Raw genomic sequence first — 20,376 nt, 5'->3', positions numbered from 1 at the left:
TGACTTTTTATTTCACATTTTTATTTAGGTCCCAAAAAAACCATCATAATAACATTATATCAATAATATTAATACAGAAGTTGAAAAAAGGGAGGGAAAAAAAAATTTGCTTTTGTGTCCACAGCCTCAAACGCAGAGTCAGGAAGGAAGGACGTCCGTCTGTCCTTCAAAACGTCCGAGCTCCGGGAAACTCAAAAGTCTGTCTGTTGGGGGCGGGGCTAGGTGGGTAGCTGGGCGCGGCTTGAAACTTGGAGGGCCATCCACCCCCATTCAGGAATGTGGTTGGGTGTTTTAGAGGTGAAGAGCTGAGCGTCGTCTGTCCGTCCGTCCGTCCGTCTACTGCTGAGACATCTTTGCGAGGTGACAAAGACAGACAAGGTCAAATCCCGGTTTCTCCCCGCACCTTGGAATTTGTCGAGTCTCGTCTTTCCCGCACGTACCTGTTGCGTCTGCGCCTGCGCGTGCGCGTGCGTGTCGGGCCCCCGGCTGGCCAGGCGGCTGAGGATATTCCTCTCGGACATCTGCAGACGCACAGCCACCGGCGGGATTCGGGCGATGGTGGCCGGCAGCCGCGTCACGTCCGCCTTCATGTCGCTCAGCAGCTCCTCCAACTGCTTCAGCACTGGCCAGCAAAACACGATACGTTGACATCATCAACACGCGCCACGCTAACTGCGGGAAGTCAAATTGTTGGCAAACACTTCCTTCTGTCCTTCCTTCCTTCCAGGCCGGGTGCGTTGACCACGCCCCTCCCCGGCGACCCACCTTTGTGCAAGACGGCGTTGGCCGGCTTGTTCCCTGACATGGACTCTTTGCTGAGGTGCTGGTGCGACTCGGCCAGACACTCCACCTCGCTGAAGCGCGTGTTGAGCGCCATGGACGGGTGCGACGGGTCCTCCGACATGTTGAGGTAGGCGGCGCGCCGCAACTGCTCCTCGATCACCAGCGCCTGCTCCAGGAGCTGCGTTGGACACAAACAAAGGCAGAGGGCCAAACGTCAAACACAAATGCAAAGGCGGCTTATTGCTTACCATTTTATTTTTTTTTTGGGGTGTGTTGTGTCAAGCGGCCAGCCTTGATGAGATAAGCCCAAAGACGACAACAACAAAATAGAGATAAAAAAGGCGAACCAAAAAAAGTTGAACCTTGAAATTCATCTGGTCAACAATAGCGTTAGATGTAGTTTGAAAATGTAGTTTTGTATAGCTTCAATTAACGTATTAATTTGTAAAAATACAAAATCGGTAACACCAACTAATGTATTTTGTATTTTAAATAACAAAAATTGTTACTGACTAGGAATAAAGTAGCAGTTCTTTTCCGGCGACACAATTAAACGCTTGTGCACTAGATGGCACAAGGTACGATTTACCCGCGTGAAGGTGGCGGTGGTTGCAGTGTACGTGGTTTTTGTTTGGTGGTGTGCTTTGAGATGTGTGCGCTTTGGGTTGTGGAAGTGGAATGTGGTGGGCGTGGCCACCTTAAACCTCCTGGCCAGGAACTTGTTCTTGATTTCCAGGAAGTTGCCTCGGTTCATCTCTCCTTTGAAAGGCTCGTTGAGGATGGCGAACTTGACGTCGTTCTGGATGTCCTGCCAGCGAGCGTAGCCGTGTCTGAGGGACAACGGCGTCAAGGTCAACCGTTCTCAACCTTTTTCACGGCAACTCCTCAAAAGCATCAAAGTGCGATGACCCGCGGGAAAGGATACTGGATGATTCCGGCCAGCAGCCAATAGTCATGGCGACGGTGCCAAATCTCATTGGTCTTCTTGGTGACGGTGGCGGCGCGCTCCTCGTTCTGCCACAGCGAGTGAAGTTCTGAAGAGACGAGAGCGAAGGTCAGTAAAGGAAGGACGTCGTCGCCTTGGGGCGGCCGCGCATACCCGTGAAGCCTCCGTCGGCGATGTTGAACATGAAGCGACCCTTGGCCTTCTTCTTCTCCTCAATGGCGGCGGCGCTCTCCTTGCCGTCGCCGTTGTGCAGTTTGGCGGCCTCCTCGGCTTTGGGAGCCTCCTTGTCGGCCGCTGCGGGAGAGGCGGCGGCACGTTCACAAGCCGCAAGAGATGACATCATCGCACTGACAACCAATGAGGAGACGCTACCTTTCTTGTCGTCGGCGGGCGGCGGCGGCGTCGTCGTCGTCGTCGTCGTCTCCATCTTCTCCGATTTGTCTTCTGGGGAAAACGGCAACAACAAATGAAAAGGTCCAGTTGCAAAAACCTGGCAAAAGGTTTGCAAAAAGTTGCAAACCTTTGTCATCCGCGTCTTGACTTTTGGACTCCGCGCCCTCGTTTTTGTCCTCCGAAGGTGACGTCGAGTCGTCTGGGCCGTCGGGACTTTTCTTGTCGCCGTCGCCGTCCTTGGCGGCGCCGTCGGCCTCGCCGTTGGTGGCTTTGTCCGTTTCCATGGGCTCGTCGGCCTTCTTGTCATCCGCCGGACTCTTGTCGTCGTCGTCGGGGATGGAGATGACCTGCGGAAGGAGGCGGCCGCTGGCGTCAAGACATTTTAGCGCGCCAGCCATCGGGCAGTCAAAAGGCTGGCGTGCGCTCACCTCGCCGGCGTTCTTGGTGGCGTCTTTGCCATTTTTGTCCGCCTCTCCGTCTTTCTTCACATCTTTGTCTGCGTCCCTGACGACCTCGTCGCTTTTGGACTCGTCAACTGAATAAGAATAAGAATAAGAATAAGAATAAGAATAAGAATAAGAATAAGAATAAGGCCTTTATTGATCCCACAGTGGGGAAAGGAGAACGACGCAGCGTTGATGGTTTTTACGGAGCAAACGGTAGAAACATATTTGCCTGTAGTGTCACTTGTGCTCTTCAAAAAAATATTAAGTCAAACATTGCGAGGGGTTCCTGCTCAAGTGCTGCTTCTGCTGAGCTGAGCTGAGCTGAGCTTACCGGGAGCGGGCGTGTTGGGCTGCGTGTCGGCGGGCGTTCCCGTGGACGGCGTCTTCCCCGGCGAGTCGGGCTGAGCGGCCCGCTTGTTCTCCTCCAGCTCGGCCATCCAGGGCAGCGACCACTGGCCGTTGACGTGTTCGAACTCCTGCACCTGAACGCCACAGGGCAACACGTGTGGAACGACCGCCGCAAACCCGGCCGGCCCCTCAAGGCATTATTACCTTTTTACGGATGAGCGACATGACGCCGATACGGGTTAGCACGTGTTGCCGCGACAACCCTTCCCGGGGGACGCCATCCGCAAAGGTCTCGGCGCCGTCGGCTCCGGGCTCGCAGAGGTGCCGCATGAACAGAGACACGTAGGCCCTGAGAGGGACACGCAGGGGTGATTTAGGGGCGACCGATGACTTGTATCCTGTACTTTGGCCACCCTAAATCAAAGGGTGGACCACCCAGCAGACTTACTTGAACTCTTTCTCAGATTTCCCTCGCAGGTCTCGGACCAACCACTGTGTGGTGAAGGCGTCCTGAGGCGGCATGCCGTAACGCATGACGGCGTTCAGGAAAGCCTTCCTCTGCCGCGAGTTGAAGCCCAGCACCTGTGCGACATCGCAACTTTGCATTCAGTTGATCATTAAACATTTTCTTGGCTTGACTGAACACACACAAAGAAAAAAACATCAACTTCCCATACTGAGATGAATAATAGTCAGAAAAAGAGTAGGACAAAGTTCAAGGAAAAAAGAAAAGAAAGTAAAGAAGGAAACAAAGAAGGAAACAAAGGAAAAGTGTCTTTGAGACAAATGGAAAGTACAAAGGGACACCAAAGGACAGAAACAGAGAAAGAGAAAAGTGAAACAAGAGCAATGAAAAAAAGAGGAGAGAAAAAAAGAGCAAGAACGAACAAAGGAAGAAAAATGTGAGGGAGCGAGTTTATGAATGTGTGTGTGAGAGAGAAAGAGAAAGACATGGGGGGCCGCTCACCTCGATGTTGCCTCCCACCCTGGCCAGCAGGGGGGGCAGCGGCTTGTCTTTGTCATTCCTCAGGCCCTTCCTGCTGGGTCGGCGCGAATTGGCTGCATGGCATGACAAACGAAACAAGTTGAAACTCCCAAAAGCCAAAGCGCGTTGCCGGCCGAGCCGCCGACGAAGCGCGGCGCTGCCTTCGACGACCGGCCGGACGCGGCCCGCCCGCGTTCTTACCTTCCGATCGCTCATCAAAGTCCTCGTCTCCCTCCTCGGACGCCACCGAGTAATCCGATTGGCCGTCAGACTGGTCGTCCTGCCAGTCGGCTGCGGGGAGCAGAAGCGGGCGTTAAGCGAGCGCTGGCTGGGACGTACGCCGGCGGCGGACGGCCACGTTCCACCCACCTCTGTCCTCCTGCGAGCCGTCGTTGTAGTTGACCTGCTTGCGGATGCGCTTGCCTTTGCCCAGGTTGCGGGCCAAGTCCTCCTGCTGCTGCTCGTAATGGTGCCGCAGCAACTTCTCCCAGTAGTCGGGGTCCACGCTCTCCTCCTGCTTGATGATCTCGCGCTGCACCTCCTCCTCCTGACACACAAGCGCTTGCTTTGAGTGCGCTCAAATTGAGTGCCAAACCGTCGTCGGCGCTTTGTCAACTTGAATACGGTCAACCTCCGCAAAAATCACGCCTCGTCTTTCATGCCCTCACAAGTTGGCAGATTTTTAAGGACTTTGAAAGTGCACGCAAGTCCAAATGTAGAGCTGCACATCTTCTGTCCTTCCGTACTCGCTTAGTTGCAGTTCAGCTTTCCCAAATTCACCAGTTGACTGACTGGTTTTGTGCTCAGGCCAAAGCGACTCAAGTCTGACTCTCAAAGGTACCGCAGTGACTTGAAATGAACAGCATTTAGACAAAAGTTGTTCCCAGGAATGTGTTTGTTTTTCTAGAGACTCATATTTTGAAATCAAACGCCTATGTGGGGGGGATCAGGTTAAAATTTTGTTTTTTTTTTTTAAATTTACCGAACTGTCTACATTGCAGATTTTCAAATTTCCCTATTGACACGCGGGGCACCGACTCACTCACCTCCTCGTCCTCGTCTTTAACCACATATTGCGCCACCTTGAAGGAGCTCAGGTACTCGTTCATGCTCTGCAGCTCCGTGTCATCGGTGGCGTCCTGGTTTCTGTCCAGCAGCCGGTCGATGGCCTTGTCGTCGTAGTGGATGACGCTGCTGTCCTCCTCCTTGTTCTCACCTGAGAGCAGCCAAGCATGCGCGCACGCAAGAGTCAGCTTGCTGGCTCAGACTTTTTTTTTTTTCTCCCCTCTCTTCTGTGGAATCTCACCCTCGCCCTCGTCCTTGAAGAGCTCCTCTGTCCCAAACTTGAGAATGTCATCCAGTTCCTGCTTGGACATGGAGCCCGTCTTGGAGCCGAGGCCGGGTCGGACGACCAGGTGGGTGAGCATCATCTTCTTCTTGGCCACCTGACGGGGGAGGGAGGGGGCGGAGTCAGAGCCCACGGGCGAGGCCGGCGGGGAGGACGGGAAGCGCTCGGGGGCGTGTTCCTCCTTACCTGCGTGATCCTCTCCTCCACCGAGGCCTTGGTGACGAAACGGTAGATCATGACTTTTTTGTTCTGCCCAATTCGATGAGCTCTGCTGAAAGCCTGCCATCACGGGAAGCAAAAAAAGAAAACGAGACTCAACTCGTGCACAACTCAGAAGGAATTTGCGGCTCAAACAAAACGAGGAGTGGGCCTGATTGCGGCGGACCTGGATGTCGTTGTGAGGATTCCAGTCCGAGTCGTAGATGATGACGGTGTCGGCGGTGGCCAGGTTGATGCCCAGCCCTCCGGCCCTCGTGGACAGCAGGAAGGCAAACTGCTGAGCGCCGGGAGCTGAGCGATTCCGTGACACGGCGTCAGTCAGCGGGGTGGAGGCCGTACGCCCTTGAAAGCAATCGAGTGGCGTCTCCTACCGTTGAAGCGGTCGATGGCTTCCTGTCTCATCCCACCCGTGATGCTGCCGTCGATGCGCTCGTACTTGTAGCCCTCGTTCTCCAGGAAGTCCTCCAGCAGGTCCAACATCTTGGTCATCTGCGGGCCAGAGAAACAGCGTATGCTCGCTTGGGCTCTTTCAAGGATGCCCTAAAGTTCTTTTCCTGACACATGCGCAAGAAGGTCGAAGCCCCTGCCCCATTTCATTCCTGCTCTTATACTCTGCTGGGTCCCGCCGGGCAAGTGTCCGGCTCCGTGGAGTTGACGTCTCACCTGCGAGAAGATGAGCACTCGGTGTCCTCCGTCCTTCAGCTTCCTCATCATCTTCTGCAGCAACATCAGCTTGCCGGCCGCCTTGATGAGCGAGCTGCCGTCGTACATCCCGTTGGGCAACTTGGGAGCTTCCTGTTAACACAGGCCGACGGTGGCCAATCAAAGACGGCTCTCCCGGTCTCCCCGGACGCTCGGGTCGTACCATTGCGGCTCCGGGGAAGAGGAAGGGGTGGTTGCAGCATTTCTTGAGGTCCATGACCACGTTGAGCAGTGAGACCTGGTTGCCGCCTCCTTTGGTGTTGAGAGCTTCAAAGTTCCTGGTCAGGATGAACTTGTAGTACTTCCTGTGGATACGCCACGCGGTGAAATGTTGTCAGTGCCAACGCAAGTCATCCAGTCTGACCTCTCTAAAGCATTTTTTTTTTTTTTTTTTTTTAAATCAGACAGAAACAGAGAAAGTCAAAAGACTTTTCAACTTCATTCTAAAAAATGAAATCAGTAACCTGATGAAATTCACCATAAAAAAAAATAAAATAAAATACAAACTTACAGAGAATTATGTGAAGTATGTTTGACATGCTTGAACTCATGCAATTACGTTTAACACATTTTTAAATCAATTAACTGAAATGAGCTTTCAACCAATCGGGCCTTTCCAGGAAACCACTTGTTTTTGTTTTGTCTGTTTGTTTCAAGAGAAAATGCGCCTGGGTTGCTTTGGCGGCTGACTGACTTCTGCTGGGGGCTGAGCTCCACCCGCAGGATGAGCTCGGTCTTGGAGGGCATGTGCTTGAAGACGTCGGCCTTGAGCCTCCGGAGCATGTGCGGCCCCAGCATGTCGTGCAGCTTCTTGATCTGGTCCTCTTTGGCGATGTCGGCAAACTCCTCCAGGAAGCCTTCCAGGTTGCTGCCCACGCAAACGCCTTCGTCAGTTCGCGCCACGCGAACAAGAGGAGGAGTGGGCGCACGCGGACCCGCTTACCTGAACCTCTCAGGCGTGAGGAAGTTGAGCAGGTGGAAAAGCTCCTCCAGGTTGTTTTGCAGCGGCGTTCCGGTGAGCAGCAGTTTGTGTTGCAGGGGGTAGTTGTTCAACACGCGGAAAAACTGGCGGGAGGGGAACAAGAGCAGCTATAACGGCGACCGGCACCGGATGAGGGCCAAGCGGCGGCGTGCGTACCTTGGACTGGTTGTTCTTCAGCCTGTGGGCCTCGTCCACCACCAAACAGGCCCAGTCGATGGAGCCGAGGATGGCCATGTCGATGGTGATCAGCTCGTACGACGTCAGCAGGACGTGGAACTTGATGGACGAGTCTTTCTGGTTTGGGGAACAAACACAAACGTCAATCGTCCAAGGACGGCGCAGGTCTTCGTTGATGACGCGGCTATATTGACCGTGACCAAGCAATCGCTATTTCGACTTAGCCTTTGTTCAAGCAGATATTGAGGCCTTTCTACAGCACGCGGTCCAGGCTACGCCCAACTTAAAAGTTGCACGCTTTGTTTGTATGCATCGCTTCTTCTTTCGATGCTTGCATTTTGCTCCACTTTTTAGTGTCTATTTTCCATAAAGTTCAACTAGACGTGACAAACGTCTTGAAGCAAGCATCCGTTGCTTGATCTCTGGACAACGTTGCGAGCTTAAGGCTTTTCTATACAAAAAGAGGCCGTGTGCACCCACCTTCATCCTGGAGGCTTTCTTCCCTCCCCGGATGGCGTTGTCCTCGAAGGAGAATTCGTTCTCCCGGATGACGGCCCTGCTGTCTTTGTCGCCCACGTACGTCACCACGTACATGTCGGGCGCCCACATCTCAAACTCCCTCTCCCAGTTGATGATGGTGGAGAGCGGCGCACTGACCAGGAAGGGACCCTTGGAGTGACCCTGAGGGTACCGAGAGGAGGCGCAGCGTCATTCGTCATTCCAGACGGCAACAAAAGTGAACTGCTGAGGAAGTTCAGGTTTGTTGATTTTGCGGACCATCAAGACATATCTGACTAGCTGTCACTTTTGCGGAAGGTGAAAATATTTGTTTGTGTAGTTTAACTGCTCATAAATAAAATAAGCACACATACATACAGGAAAAATACACAAACTGTATACAAGTAAGTGATACTTGACGTTTGCTGCTGCGCTCCAATCCAAGGTGCATTTCGCCCTGCCACCTCTGGATGGCAGCAGTCTTACAGGCCATCAGTTTGAGTGACAATCAACCGTTTGATGTCACCAATTTGGCTTCACACAAAATGGCTGAACAACAACAGGCCGGCACAAACGAAGCAACCTTTGCCATTACTCGCAAGGAAAGGCTCCGTCGTCACGGCGACGTTCCAGGGAGCGTGTCTGAAGAACGGTTACGTCTTCCGTAGTGATAAGGCAAATGCAGCCTTCGCTCCCACAACGACAGATTCTTCCCTGCGCTGAACCGATCTCCACATTCAGAACCAAAACGAGACTACCCATCGCCAAGGTGGCCATGCCCGACCAGAAGCAGCAGCTCAATATCCATTGACTAGAAATACGCTTCCATTCTTTACATCCGCTTTAATGGGGATAATTCTGCACGTTTTGATCAAGTCAAATCTAGCCGAGTGCATCTTTTTCAAGCGCCACCCACCTCTTTATACAGCGAGTAGAGGAAGACGGCGGTCTGGACGGTCTTGCCCAGTCCCATCTCGTCAGCCAAGATGGTGTCAGTGCCTTGCGCCCACGAGAAGCGCAGCCAATTGAGGCCCTCCAGCTGGTAGGGGTGGAGCGTGCCGCCCGTGCTGTCCAGGTACTCGGGCTGACGGTCAAACTTGATGGTGGGCTGGCCACGCAGTGACAAAAAAACAAACGGCTATCTAAGCGAGTGACAGCAGCACAAAGCGGGTATGCTGGAGCCCATCCCAGATGATTTGGGGCCGGAGGCAGGCTACACGCAGATCTTTCAGCTCAACCATCATTTCATCAAATAAACACTAAAACAAGATGCAAAATTTCGAGATTGTTTGTGAAAGTATTAGGTCAATTTACCTGTTGGAATATTGAGTAAGAAAAAAAATGTGCTTTTGTCCTATAAATGACAACATGTTCAAAAAATACAATAAAAAAAGTGATCCAATGTGAGCATACATCAACAACGGGGTTCTCTGGCGGCCTGTCCAGACGCCTCACACGTCCTTTCACCTTGATCTTCTTCCCAGGTTTGCCTTCGTCACCCATCATCAACTCTCTGCCAGAGAAGTAAGGCCCAGTTAGTGGGCGTCCGCGCGGGCGGGCGGCCAAAGGTTGGTTGGGAGAAGCGCACCTGTGGTTCCAGTACTGCAGCTTGAAAGCATCAAACTCGGGAACGTCCATGTCGTCCGCCTCCCACGTGGCCTGGTCGTACGCCAGCTCCCGCCACTTGATCAGGTAGTGCACGTTGTTCTTGCGGTCCACACTGAACGGACATGGAAAGTCAAGTCATGTCAGACCAGGGCTGCACAACATAGCGCAAAAATAGCATCAGCGTGACAACGGCCCGAGCAATACGTTTTGTATGGGAGCCCATGTTTATATTTGACTTCAACCTGAAATGTGCATCGCGTGTTTTGCCAATATCATGCATCCCTAATTCAGACATTCTGTTCGGAAACGCGTCATACATGTTTCATGTCTAACTGCTGAAAACACCCGCCAAGACTCACGACAAAAGAACGTGAGCGCCTTGCTTCGCATGAGCAGTTATAGCGACATGCAGCCGCGCCTACGCCGCAAAAATTGTCTGCCGGGATCGCGGCTTTCGAGAGCCTCGCCGCCAGCCGTGACGGAAGACGGAAGAGTGAGGAGGGTGATGTTTGAATTGCGAAAAAAAAAATGCTTTCAAAGTTCTACTTGACAGCCAACGTGCTGACGTGGCTCCTTTCGAGCACCTTGTCAGCGTTGGTGACGCCGACGCTGGCGAGGGGAACATTTGTTTTTTGAAGGCTCTTTTTATATATATATTTTTTTTTAACATCATTCACATCTGGCAAGACGTAACACTTGACTTGGCGTATGAAATCTACATGACATGTTGACCTTACCGCGACTTGAACACTTTCAAACTTCAAGCTGTTTGTTAAACATTTTGCTCTTTGTGCTGCAGTGTGGTTTTTGTTTTTGTTGCAAATTGTTTTGTTCGATAATATTTCAAGTGTACTTTTACTGCAAACTTCCAGACAGACTTGTACTCTAAATGTTAACGTTCTTTGTGCATGTTGGTGTTTGTCTTTTCTTTTTTCAAGGTATCAGTTGAAGCAGCGGCACTGGGAATAAATCAACACCACAAAATCTGATGTTGACGTGAACGAGGTCGTGTCAACGTGCCCACCTGTGGTTGAGGATGCGGTGGATCATGAGCCACTCCATCTTGATTCCGAACCGGAGGTACTTCTCGTCCAGCTGCGCGTACATGGGGTCCTTGTTTTTCCTCTTGTCGCTTTTGTCTTCCTCCCCGTCGCCAAAGTCGATGGGCGGCGGCTCGTCCATGTCGTTCTTCCTCTGGTAGTTCCGGAACATCACCTGACAGTGGAGCTCCAGCTGGTGGAGGACGGACAAAATTTTAAAGGGCACCGTGACTGGGGGGGGCTCAAGTGTCTGTAATGTGCTTTTTTTTTTACAAGAAAAAATAGCACAATATACGTATTGTAATTTGAAGAAGGAAAAAACAAAAACATTAAGGACATGGTTAGATGGTTAATTAATTCAACAGTAAATGTTGAAGTTTTAAGACTTTTTGTATGTTGAGAAGGAGCCAAGTTTAACTCGGGTTAGTTCAGAGAGTCTTGGACGCATGCGTTTGTTTTTGAGTGGCTCTTAGAAAGCCGAAGCTAACAAATGACAGCGGCCTCGTCGTGGTGTTAGTTTTACGGGTTGGGAAGTGGCAACCTGCCCGGCAGCGTGCCTGCACTGCTGGTGCTTCTCTTTTCAAAAGCAAATCATCAGCAGGGGACAGATATTTATTTCTAGAGATAGTTCTCGAAGGACAGACGAGTGTGCGAGGCCAATTTGTTGCGTTGTTGTGATGCTTCCCTGTCATGGCGCTCACCTGCAGCTCAGTGACCCAAGAGCAGTGCCAGTAAGACATGTTGTACCATTTGGCGAAGAACTCTCGCTCGGGCCGCCCTGCCAGCGGGGCGGGGTCGGGCGCGTCCGCCGCGAGGTCCGGCGGGCGGGGGACGGGCGTCGGGGGAGGAGGTTCCCCCCACTGCCACGTCAAGATCTTCTGGACCTTGCCCTTCATCGGGGGGCACTGAGGTAGGAGGGAAAAGGCCGGTTGAGAGTTTGCGAAAGCTGGAGTCGGCGGTGAGCCGTGGCGCCGGCGAACGCTCACCAGGCAGCGCGGGCAGATCCACTCGCCGTTGGGGATCTCGGGCAGAGGCGGGTTGAGGCAGTGGATGTGGTAGGACGACGGGCACGAGTCGCAGCAGAGCAGCTCGCCGCCGTCCTTGCACACCCGGCAGAACTCCATGTGGTGGTCGTCCTCCTCCATCTCGCCGCCGTCGCCGTTGTCCTCCTCGCCTTCCGACGGCTCCTCCCTCGCCTCCCACTGGATGCCCTCCTTCTCCTACACGGCGGGGGCAACGGGCACTTCAATACTCGCTTGCTACAAACTCCATTTGTTGGTGGGCAGAAACGACCATATTGCTTATTTTTGGCATTCTTAATTCTCAATGTTGAAAACGACGTCTACTGACTCTCTCCAAGTTTCCTAAACCTCTTCACTCACTATGCGGGAGCCCTGCAGCCTTATGTCGCCTCAAGATTGAACATCTGGAGGTTTTTTAGACAATGAGTGAAAATGGTTTGGCGCGATATATTTGCATTCGCAGGTTGTGTTGAAAAGGCAGAAGGAACTGGTCAGTCATCAAGGTACATTTGCATACAGATCCATTCACGATTTTTTTTCTTTTTGCAACGGCCGCGGTTTCGTGTCATTTTCTCCCAACAGAAGTGCAACAAGTGTGCCTACATTTGGCATTTGAGACTGCAACCGTCCCATAAAAAGCCTGCAAAAATCCCGGCGGGAGCGTAACATGCCACGTTCCCTCTGAGGGAATGCGGAACCAAAATGGTTCGGTTGTCTCGGCGGAGCGAGGACAGGAGGAGGAGCGCGTTTTGCTTACGCAGTGCGGGCAGCTCCAGGTGCCCTCGGGGGCTTTCTCCATGTCGGGGTCCAGGCAGACCATGTGGTAGGCTCTGGGACACGTGTCGCACAGGATGATCTCGCCGCCCTGCTGACACACCTCGCAGTAGTCCTGGTGGTCCGTCTCATAGCCGTCGGCGTCCTCCGCTTGGTGGGGAAACGCAAACAACGCTTCAACGCAATGCTCACATCCAGCACGAGAAAGACAAAACAAGTTCGTCATTGCTGCCAAGCGGCCATTTTCGTGCACGGACAAGCCGGACTGGCGGAGAGGCGTGTTCCCACACGTTACCTTTCTTCCTCTTGGGCTTGGCCTTGGACGAAGACTTCTTTTTGTTGCGACTGCTGCGGCTGTTGGAGCCTTCCGAGACCGAGACGCTGTTCATGCTGCCGTCGTCAAAGTCGCTGTCCACGTCGGGCTCGTCCTCCTCGCTCTGAAAGCAGAATGCACGCAAGACGCTCCACTTGAGTGTGCGCATGTGTGTCGCGACACTTTCTCGGACCACCGAGTCCGTGGGCTGTTGTTTGTGGCTCGCAAGATGTGCAAGAAAAGCTGTGGCATCTGCGTTAGCTTTGGCGCAATCAAAAGCCCTGATTTGATTAATAAGAGTTGTGATATCCATACATTGGGGGGCTTGTTAAAGCACACTTTTCAATTCTAGTCCTACTTGTTTTCTTTTTTTTTTAAGACAAATGCGTCTTTTCTACACAAAAGTGTGGAAAGTTACATGAGTACAGTTCCATTTTTTCACCTACAATATGACTTTCCTAGCTCGTTATAATTTTGGCGTCAACATGAAAACATTGCAACTCTCTTTCATCAATACAAATGTATTCTCCAAAGACTGGCAAAATACATCTTTGGCTACGTTCATTCGCGCCTTTTGTCAAGTGGCGTTCGGATGATGGACAGGTCCCAAAGTTGGACAACTCTCGTACCGATGAGCGCTTCCTCTTGCTGTTGAAGCCTCCCAGCTTGATTTTCAGAGGAGCCACTTTCTTGGTCTTTGCGTTGTTCTTCTTCTCTTGCAGTTTCTGCGCAGCTTTCGACTTTTTGCGGGCATTGGGACCTGCACGAGTGCAAAGGAAGCCGTGGTCAGCTGAGCTGAGCAGATCAGAGCACAGCAGAGCAGAGCAGAGCAGAGCAGCCAACGGCCGGCGACACCCAGCTGCGTCCGAGCCGCGCGTACCTTTGCCCTCCTTGGTCTTGGCCTTGCGAAGAGGCGGCGCGGGGGGCTGCTGGGGCTCGGCGGGCGCCGGGACGGGGGCGGGGGGCGGGGCGGCCTCGGCCACCATGTTGTTGACGGCGGCGGGCACGTTAGCTGTGGCCAGGGCGGCGTTGGCGGCCGCCGCTCCCCTCAGGGGGTTGTTGGTGCTGAACTCCCGCCACTTGGCGCCCAGAACCATCATCATCTTGGACACGGCGATTTTGGGGTTCTTGGCGGCGATGAGCGGCCTGGACGCAAGCGACACAGTGAGGACGCCTAGTAGCTGACTGATGATTTCACAAGGGCGCAGAGCGTGTACCTGACAAACTGACTGAAGGCCTTGTAGTTTGTGAGCGAGCGGTAGTCCTCCTCGGTGAAGACGTGATCGATGTCCTCCATGCCCCAGTTCTCCAGCAGTTGGGAGGATGACTTGGGCTCCTGGGGGGAAAGCGCAAAGGGCACAAAGTATCAACAGCGGGTCCACTTGCCCTCATTGTGGCATTTGCGCTTCACAAATGAGCGGTCATCATGAGCAAGTGGCAAGACTGAGGATTATTTCTAGGCGTTGAGTTTACAGGGGTTTTCCTGGCTCAAAGTGAGGCAGATGATGAACCATTTGGATTGTTGGCGCATTTGTATGTCATGCCCCGCCCCCCACTGGCTTTATGTCAAGTACTGACATGAATATTATTGTTCCTGAACTTCTTCCCCCCCCTCCAAATCAGATATACATTCTTAATCCCGGGAGATCACTTAAATCTCTCTCTCCATCTTCATTAGTGGATGGCTGCATGGGGCCACAATGCACGTGGCGTATATTAGTCAGCATACCTTCCTTAGCATGTCGGATTCAGGTCAATTTGTGCAGTGTTTTGGGGAAAATCTGGACAGATTGGAAACCTTAACCCTTTCTGGAGTTTTTTCTGCTTTACTTCAATCACCTTTGTTTAAGTAATTAGTGTTACTGCTTCTCAAACTAATTACTTGCTTTGCCTCCATGTCCACAAACAATATTTGTGGGTCCAAAAAATAAATCAATAAAACAAAATTGCCCCAATACATTCAGTTTAAGGCGACGTGATCATGGATGACCACAACAAATGTTTTTGCGCACGTGTGTGAGTCAATCCAAGTCGAAAATCGATTGTGCCCAGTTGGCAATTTGCAGTCTTCGAGAGGAGCCTGAAGGACTGCAATGAGGGCGCCTGTACAAATGAATCAAAATGTTTTTCTAACCCAAATGAGCGCGGGTGGGGGGGGAAGGGTCAAGAACACAAAACGCAGGCAGACAGGTTGCCATGGAAACTGCATATATGCATTACACGCCCCAGACACACATGCAACAACCCCCCCCCCTCCCCCGCCTCAGAGTAAGTGTCATTAAGTAGGAGGCCCCCCCCCTATTGGCTGCCCCGGCTCTTTGTTTAACCATCGCTCATATGGCATCACTGACAGGTGAGACAAAGAGACAAAGTTCTTTTGCCACACACGTGCAGCCGAGAAAGCGGTTCTGATATTACGGCAGCATGAAAGTGGAGCCCAGCGGGAAGATCTTGTACGCGGCTGAGCAACAACGTCACGGCGACTAACCCGGGTTTTTAAAAAACAGATTTTTGTTTCTTCAACGCCTTGGGTGTCAAGTAGCGGCCAAAACAAGCATTGCTCATGTTCAACGTCAATTTCCCAACTAGCGAGTGACCGCCTGCATGCCAGGCAAAGGGTGCCGCACTCGCCCATCTCATCAGCCAATATCTGGACTTTGCTGCCGACTGGGCACAGAAAGTCCACATTTGTGTCCAACGAGCCAATCCTGGAATCCACACAGGTCATTGCTGGACTCGTCCACTGCCAGCCGTTTGCAAAGCAGACTCACCCAGATTGACAGATGACACGCACAATGTTGCTTTGTGACAGGTCAAGTACTGAACACACACATACAAAAAATGAAATAACAGTCAACTCTCTTATTTCACCCTCGCCTTTTCCATTCTTAAGTAATCAGCAGTCAAACGTGGCTTGGTTTCACCAAAAACAGGGCTTCAGTCAAGATGTTGTGCTTTTCATGAAAAGAAACAAGTGTCTTCCATGCTATTTTTTGCTTTGGTGACACTTTAAGCTATAAAACAACAAAGGAATGACTGAGAAAAGGCTTTTGATGGCAAAAGGATAATTCCCCCCCCCCCCAAGTACAACTAAGAAATGCGCCACGGTCCGACTACAATGTTGAAGAACACCAGCGAGTTTGGGCATTTTTTCTTACATGCCGTTCATCATTCACACCATGAACCGCGTCATCTTTTTTTGACAGTGGCGACACTTTCCACTATTTATTGCGACACTGACTCCGTTTCCATGTTTTTGGAGTGAATGATGTCATGTGACGACAGAACTGTAGTCCGCTTGGGAACAACAACGCAACTTGCTTTAACAGGTGGAACGCAAGCACAACTTTGACACCTTCACCAAAAGCACACGCGCGCACACACACAGAAATGATTTTGTGGAAACACAAGTTCCTTTTGTTTCCTAAGTGCATCCGAATAACCTCGATAACAACTTTCAAGCACCCACGAGATGGATGGCCGACAGCCTTCTTTGGTCTCAAGTAGGCCTGACGACGAGGGCTGATCAAGTCCAAGAGAAATATCCATTTTTGACTTGTATCCACTTTGCCATGTTTGCTTTGAGAAACATCTCATAATTACACTGACATTATTCCAAAACCAGTTTGACTTGTATTTTTCCCCCCTTTTAGGATTTGTGTTTTTCCGCCAACAAGCTTTGAAACAATTGCCTAAACTGCTACACAAATCAATATTTTACTCATTAGAGATTATGTGAAAAGAATTGTTTTCTTCAGACAAAATATATGTAAACACAATGCGTTGATGTTTGTTTTTTTAGATCGTCCAGAATTTGACCGCCTAAACTGCTTTTGCTTCGACTGGAGCTTTCTTTGCTTGTCAGACAAACGCAAAACAAAGTGAAAAGAATTGCGCTCGTGCGGTTGGTTTCGGAAACTCACTTGTCACTTTTCTTTAACAACTGTTGCTAAATATAGCAACCACTTCACAAAGATGGCAACACCGACTGCACTCTCGTCAACAAGCAACTCTCTGCTCGTAGTCGTATTGTTAGTGGAAGCGGCGTATGTCAGCACAGACGCGCTTTCAACTACAGAAGCCACAAACAAAAAACACCTGGACAAACGAATGTGAAATAATCGAGACGAATGTGGCTCAGCCCCAGTCGAAAGCACACGCGACGGTCATCTGGCGCCCTTACCGAGAAGTCGTCATCGTCATCCTCGTCTTCTTCCTCCGGTTCGGGTTCCTTCTTTTTGGACGAGCCGCGTTCGGAGCCGGCGCCGCCGCGCTTCTTCTCCTTGCTGCTGCTGGCCCGCTTCTTCTTCTTGCGTCCCGGCGTGTAGTCGCTGCCCTCGCTGTCCGAGCGCTGAGCTTGGCCGCCTCGGTCGTCCGCCTCGTCCTCGGCCCCGGCCACGTCCATGTGCTCCGGAGAGCTGATGGGAAGCTCCTGGAAAGCAAGGTTGATCCTCAACAATCTGACTGCTGGCCCTTGATTAGCCACAATACAGCCGGGCCATCCGCAGCAGGGCAACCGTGACCCCTGCTCACGCTACTCATCCGCATTCGATGCGAGCGAGAAGTGCAAATTGTGTGGGCATATTTGCATATACTACACCCCCCACCCCCACAGCTCTTCATCGTAGCCAAATGGTTCTTGGACTTATTGCACATGGGGGAACCCCTTGGGTACTTTTTAACACTTACGTAGTTAAATTACTAGCTAGTACACAAATGCATAAAATCCAAAAAGGACAATTTAAGTACTACGCAGAACTTTTGTTTTTTTTTACTGTGATATAGAAAAAAACAACAACACCATGAGAAAAGTAATGTAGTAAAAAACTAAAGCAATTTATGAGGGTATTGTTGCATACTCTATTTGGGGAATGCACTTTGTCAGTGAACAGTTGTGAACCATTTCATGTTTCTGTGTGTGTGTTTACAGCAGAAGCCACACCAGCATATGCAAATTAGCTGCAAAAGCGGAATATGGTACAGAGCATCTCTACTCGAGTTGGTTTTCTGGACATGGTCCCTGAACCTCTCCACCCCACCCCAAAAAAAAACAAAAAAAACAAAGCAAATTCGAGGCCCACACCTCTCTGCGCGAGCGCCGCTTGCTGCCTTTACTCTCCCGGCTCTTCTTGGCCTTTTTCTTCTTCTTCACCTTCTGCGTCTCACTCTCTGAAATCTCCTCGTCTTCGTCATCTACACATCGGGCGAACGGAGAACACGGGTTAGGACAAAAAGACACACAAGAGGAGATGCGAGTGGCTGTGTGTAAACAAGACAAAAACAATCGCAGTACAGCATGTGGATGTTTGGTTACTTTCGCACTCACAATCAAGAGAAGCAAATTGACTGGGGTAGTTTACTTTTCAAGTCGGCAACAAGCCTTGGAAATGCTCTCGGTTCAGTAAAGTGGTTCGAACTCATGAACTCTGAGGACTTCCTGAACAGATCAGTTCTAGATTGAAATCCGACTCATCAGGTATACAACTGAAGACGTCATTGTGATGTTGTATGGAACTTTATTCAAGTCAAATTCTGTTCACTGAATGGATTCAACCATTTCATTGGTAAATCAAGGCCTTATTTCTGTGACTCATGATTCCTTCGAGGGCTTAAAACCAAAACTCAAAATCACCCTTTCTGCTTTAATGGCCTGTTGAACGCAAACGTGGATGTTTAAGTGAAAAATACGTTCGCAGTTTAGCACATGAAACTGGCTGTGTGCGGGAAGTTGAACGCACAATTTCATTTTTTATCCAACCATGCAGAAAACCGTCTCCAACTTGCGGATTCCCTGAACAGCCTGACTTTGGAATTGATTTATTTGTTTGATTGATTTCTAAATCGGGACTTCATGTCTCTGGCAGACCCTAAGAATTCCCTCTAGGGAGTAAAACTGAAAATGATCATCACCGGTTAATTGAAATGTTTGCAGTTTAGCACATAAAAGTGTCTACATGTAGGAAGATGGATTAATCACATAAACATACATTATTGTTCTTTCATTTATGGAAGTTGAGGAATTCCTTAACACGGAATGATTTGAATCAATTCCATCATTTTACTGTTAAATATGAACTTGAGGTTTGCGAACAACCAACAGACAATAATAATTCCTTCAAGGGATGGGAACCGAAAATAATCACGTGTCCGCATTGTGGTTTACTGAGAGCAAACACGAACGAGATAAAATATTAAAATCACATGCAGTTGAGCATTGCAAGCTAACTAGCGTGGGTGATTTGGGCTCGGCGTTTGTCGCCAAAAAAATCAGCTCACGTAAACACACGCTGATGTTAGCACTTGACAAGAAAGTCACGTTCAAAACGTCGCCGAGTTAAAAGTGGCCACTTTTGGTGTCTTAGTCCCATTTTCAGTTGTCGCCAGGCGATCAGGCAGGCCACGAGGAGGGGAAGCTGCCGCCGAACGTCATCCGACAGCTTCCAAGCTAACTGGCTGCCTCCATCTTGTCATCGACACGTAAAAAAAGGGAGAAAAAAATACCGGTAGCCGACTCCAGGAAGGCCGCGGCGGGAACACGTCGCCGCGACTGAACGGCGGACAAGCCGCGTTCTTTGGAGCAGGAAAAAAGTGACATTCGATCTCGAAGTCGTGAAGAATTCGACGACGTTTAATAGGAGAAGGAGAAGCCGAGCAGAGCGTCGGCGTTCATCGCCCGCCGCCGAGCTAACGTTAGCAAGCCGGTAGTTAGCCGCTAAGTGGACATGATTGATACGAACGTGACAAAACCCAAGCAGCCAGCGGGAACATTAGCACGAAGTGGCTAACAACTCAAGCTCGCCTTCGTCTTACCTTGCATTAAGCGGTCCTGAGGGGGGGCTCCGTATTCGTCTCTGTCGTCCTCGCTCCCAGACATCGGAAACTTTTGGGCTATTTAGCTAGCTTGAGCTAACTAAATCAAAAGTTGCTTTGTACAATAAGAATCCAGAGTTGGATGCCAGCGTTCGTCGAGTCTTTCCAAAAGACGCCGAGGAAAGGAGCCGGTCGGGTTTCCGCCAAAGGGGACACAAGCAGACGGAAGAGGATACTTAGCAAACGGCAAAAGCCGGTCGGCCGGCCGGAGGCACACAAAACAATCAGCACGCCGGTCAACAATACATTTGACTTGAGCCAAACATGTCGAAAAGCTTAGCAGGCGGCTCTCGTTAGTTGATCCCCCCCCCCTTCCCCGCCTCCCCACCAGCATTAGCATGCGAGCTAGCCCGAGCTTGACCGATTCGCGTTTTGCAGCCAAACTCAAGAAACGAGCACAACAGTGAAGAAGCGTTGACAAGCCGCCATCATCTCATCGCCACTCGAGTCCATTCAAGGCAAAGTAGCATACTCACAACTTGGCTCTTGTTTCCCTGCGCTAACAAAACAAACAAAAAAGTCCAGCCTCAGTTGCTGTCTCAATCAATAGTTGGTGGGCGCTCCTTTGTTCAGGTAACGGCGTTGGCGGATTTTCAGCAGGTTTCTTTTTTTTTTTTTTTTTTTTTTTTTTTGTGCTGCGTGTGCGCACGACGTCGTTCGTCTCCTTTTTCGATCTCGCACACTACACACGCCCCGCGCGCGCGCACGCACACACAAAGAGATCAGGGGGCAGGCATCCCATAATATCACCCCCCCCCCTTTGCCGCACACACATACACACTTGGCTCACCCCTCCCCCACTCTGCATAGTTACCTTGCAACATACAGACCATAATATTCAACTCACCCCCTCCCTTTCAGTATCTTCCCCATTCCTCCCTGCACCCCCCCTCCCATGGTAACCGGTGTTACCATGGTGACG

General features: G+C 50.9%; 1 protein-coding gene across 2 annotated transcripts; it reads right to left on the bottom strand.

The window, feature by feature from the left end:
• chd4a (chromodomain helicase DNA binding protein 4a) lies at nucleotides 1-20,193 on the bottom strand. Of its 2 annotated transcripts, XM_086014125.1 has the most exons (41): nucleotides 19,931-20,193; nucleotides 19,395-19,555; nucleotides 17,668-17,777; nucleotides 16,768-17,016; nucleotides 13,802-13,920; nucleotides 13,465-13,730; nucleotides 13,214-13,344; nucleotides 12,567-12,708; nucleotides 12,255-12,421; nucleotides 11,462-11,695; nucleotides 11,177-11,380; nucleotides 10,460-10,668; nucleotides 9,416-9,547; nucleotides 9,241-9,340; nucleotides 8,744-8,935; nucleotides 7,810-8,010; nucleotides 7,309-7,446; nucleotides 7,114-7,235; nucleotides 6,865-7,038; nucleotides 6,334-6,475; nucleotides 6,132-6,263; nucleotides 5,840-5,957; nucleotides 5,635-5,759; nucleotides 5,436-5,528; nucleotides 5,208-5,346; nucleotides 4,948-5,117; nucleotides 4,271-4,448; nucleotides 4,103-4,192; nucleotides 3,884-3,975; nucleotides 3,365-3,498; nucleotides 3,121-3,265; nucleotides 2,900-3,050; nucleotides 2,551-2,657; nucleotides 2,250-2,469; nucleotides 2,102-2,173; nucleotides 1,883-2,023; nucleotides 1,709-1,817; nucleotides 1,481-1,613; nucleotides 766-961; nucleotides 441-622; nucleotides 1-351 (listed from the first exon to the last, which is right to left on the bottom strand). In XM_086014125.1, exons 2-41 carry the CDS (start codon nucleotides 19,456-19,458, stop codon nucleotides 337-339), a joined length of 5,838 nt encoding a protein of 1,945 aa, XP_085870251.1. In that variant the 5' UTR covers nucleotides 19,459-19,555; nucleotides 19,931-20,193; the 3' UTR covers nucleotides 1-336. The 2 variants fall into 2 exon arrangements, with proteins under 2 accessions (XP_085870251.1, XP_085870250.1); XM_086014124.1 differs by lacking the exons at nucleotides 19,395-19,555; nucleotides 19,931-20,193 and adding an exon at nucleotides 19,086-19,251.
• Between the last annotated feature and the right edge of the window lie 183 nt (nucleotides 20,194-20,376).

Source organism: Filicampus tigris, chromosome 18 (assembly GCF_054856515.1).
Source record: "Filicampus tigris isolate MCC_2025a chromosome 18, RoL_Ftig_1.0, whole genome shotgun sequence".
NCBI lineage: Eukaryota > Metazoa > Chordata > Actinopteri > Syngnathiformes > Syngnathidae > Filicampus > Filicampus tigris.
This window is presented reverse-complemented; position numbering and strand designations above follow the sequence as displayed.

Bases quoted from the DNA above. Each gene is read 5' to 3' on its own strand.
- chd4a (XM_086014124.1), bottom strand. From the start codon at position 19,179: ATGTCACTTTTTTCCTGCTCCAAAGAACGCGGCTTGTCCGCCGTTCAG. The intron at 13,921-16,767 runs GTAAGGGCGCCA...CTTTCCCCCCAG, and splicing joins ATGACGATGACGACTTCTCG to GAGCCCAAGTCATCCTCCCA. The intron at 5,347-5,435 runs GTAAGGAGGAAC...CTCCCCCGTCAG, and splicing joins TGGAGGAGAGGATCACGCAG to GTGGCCAAGAAGAAGATGAT.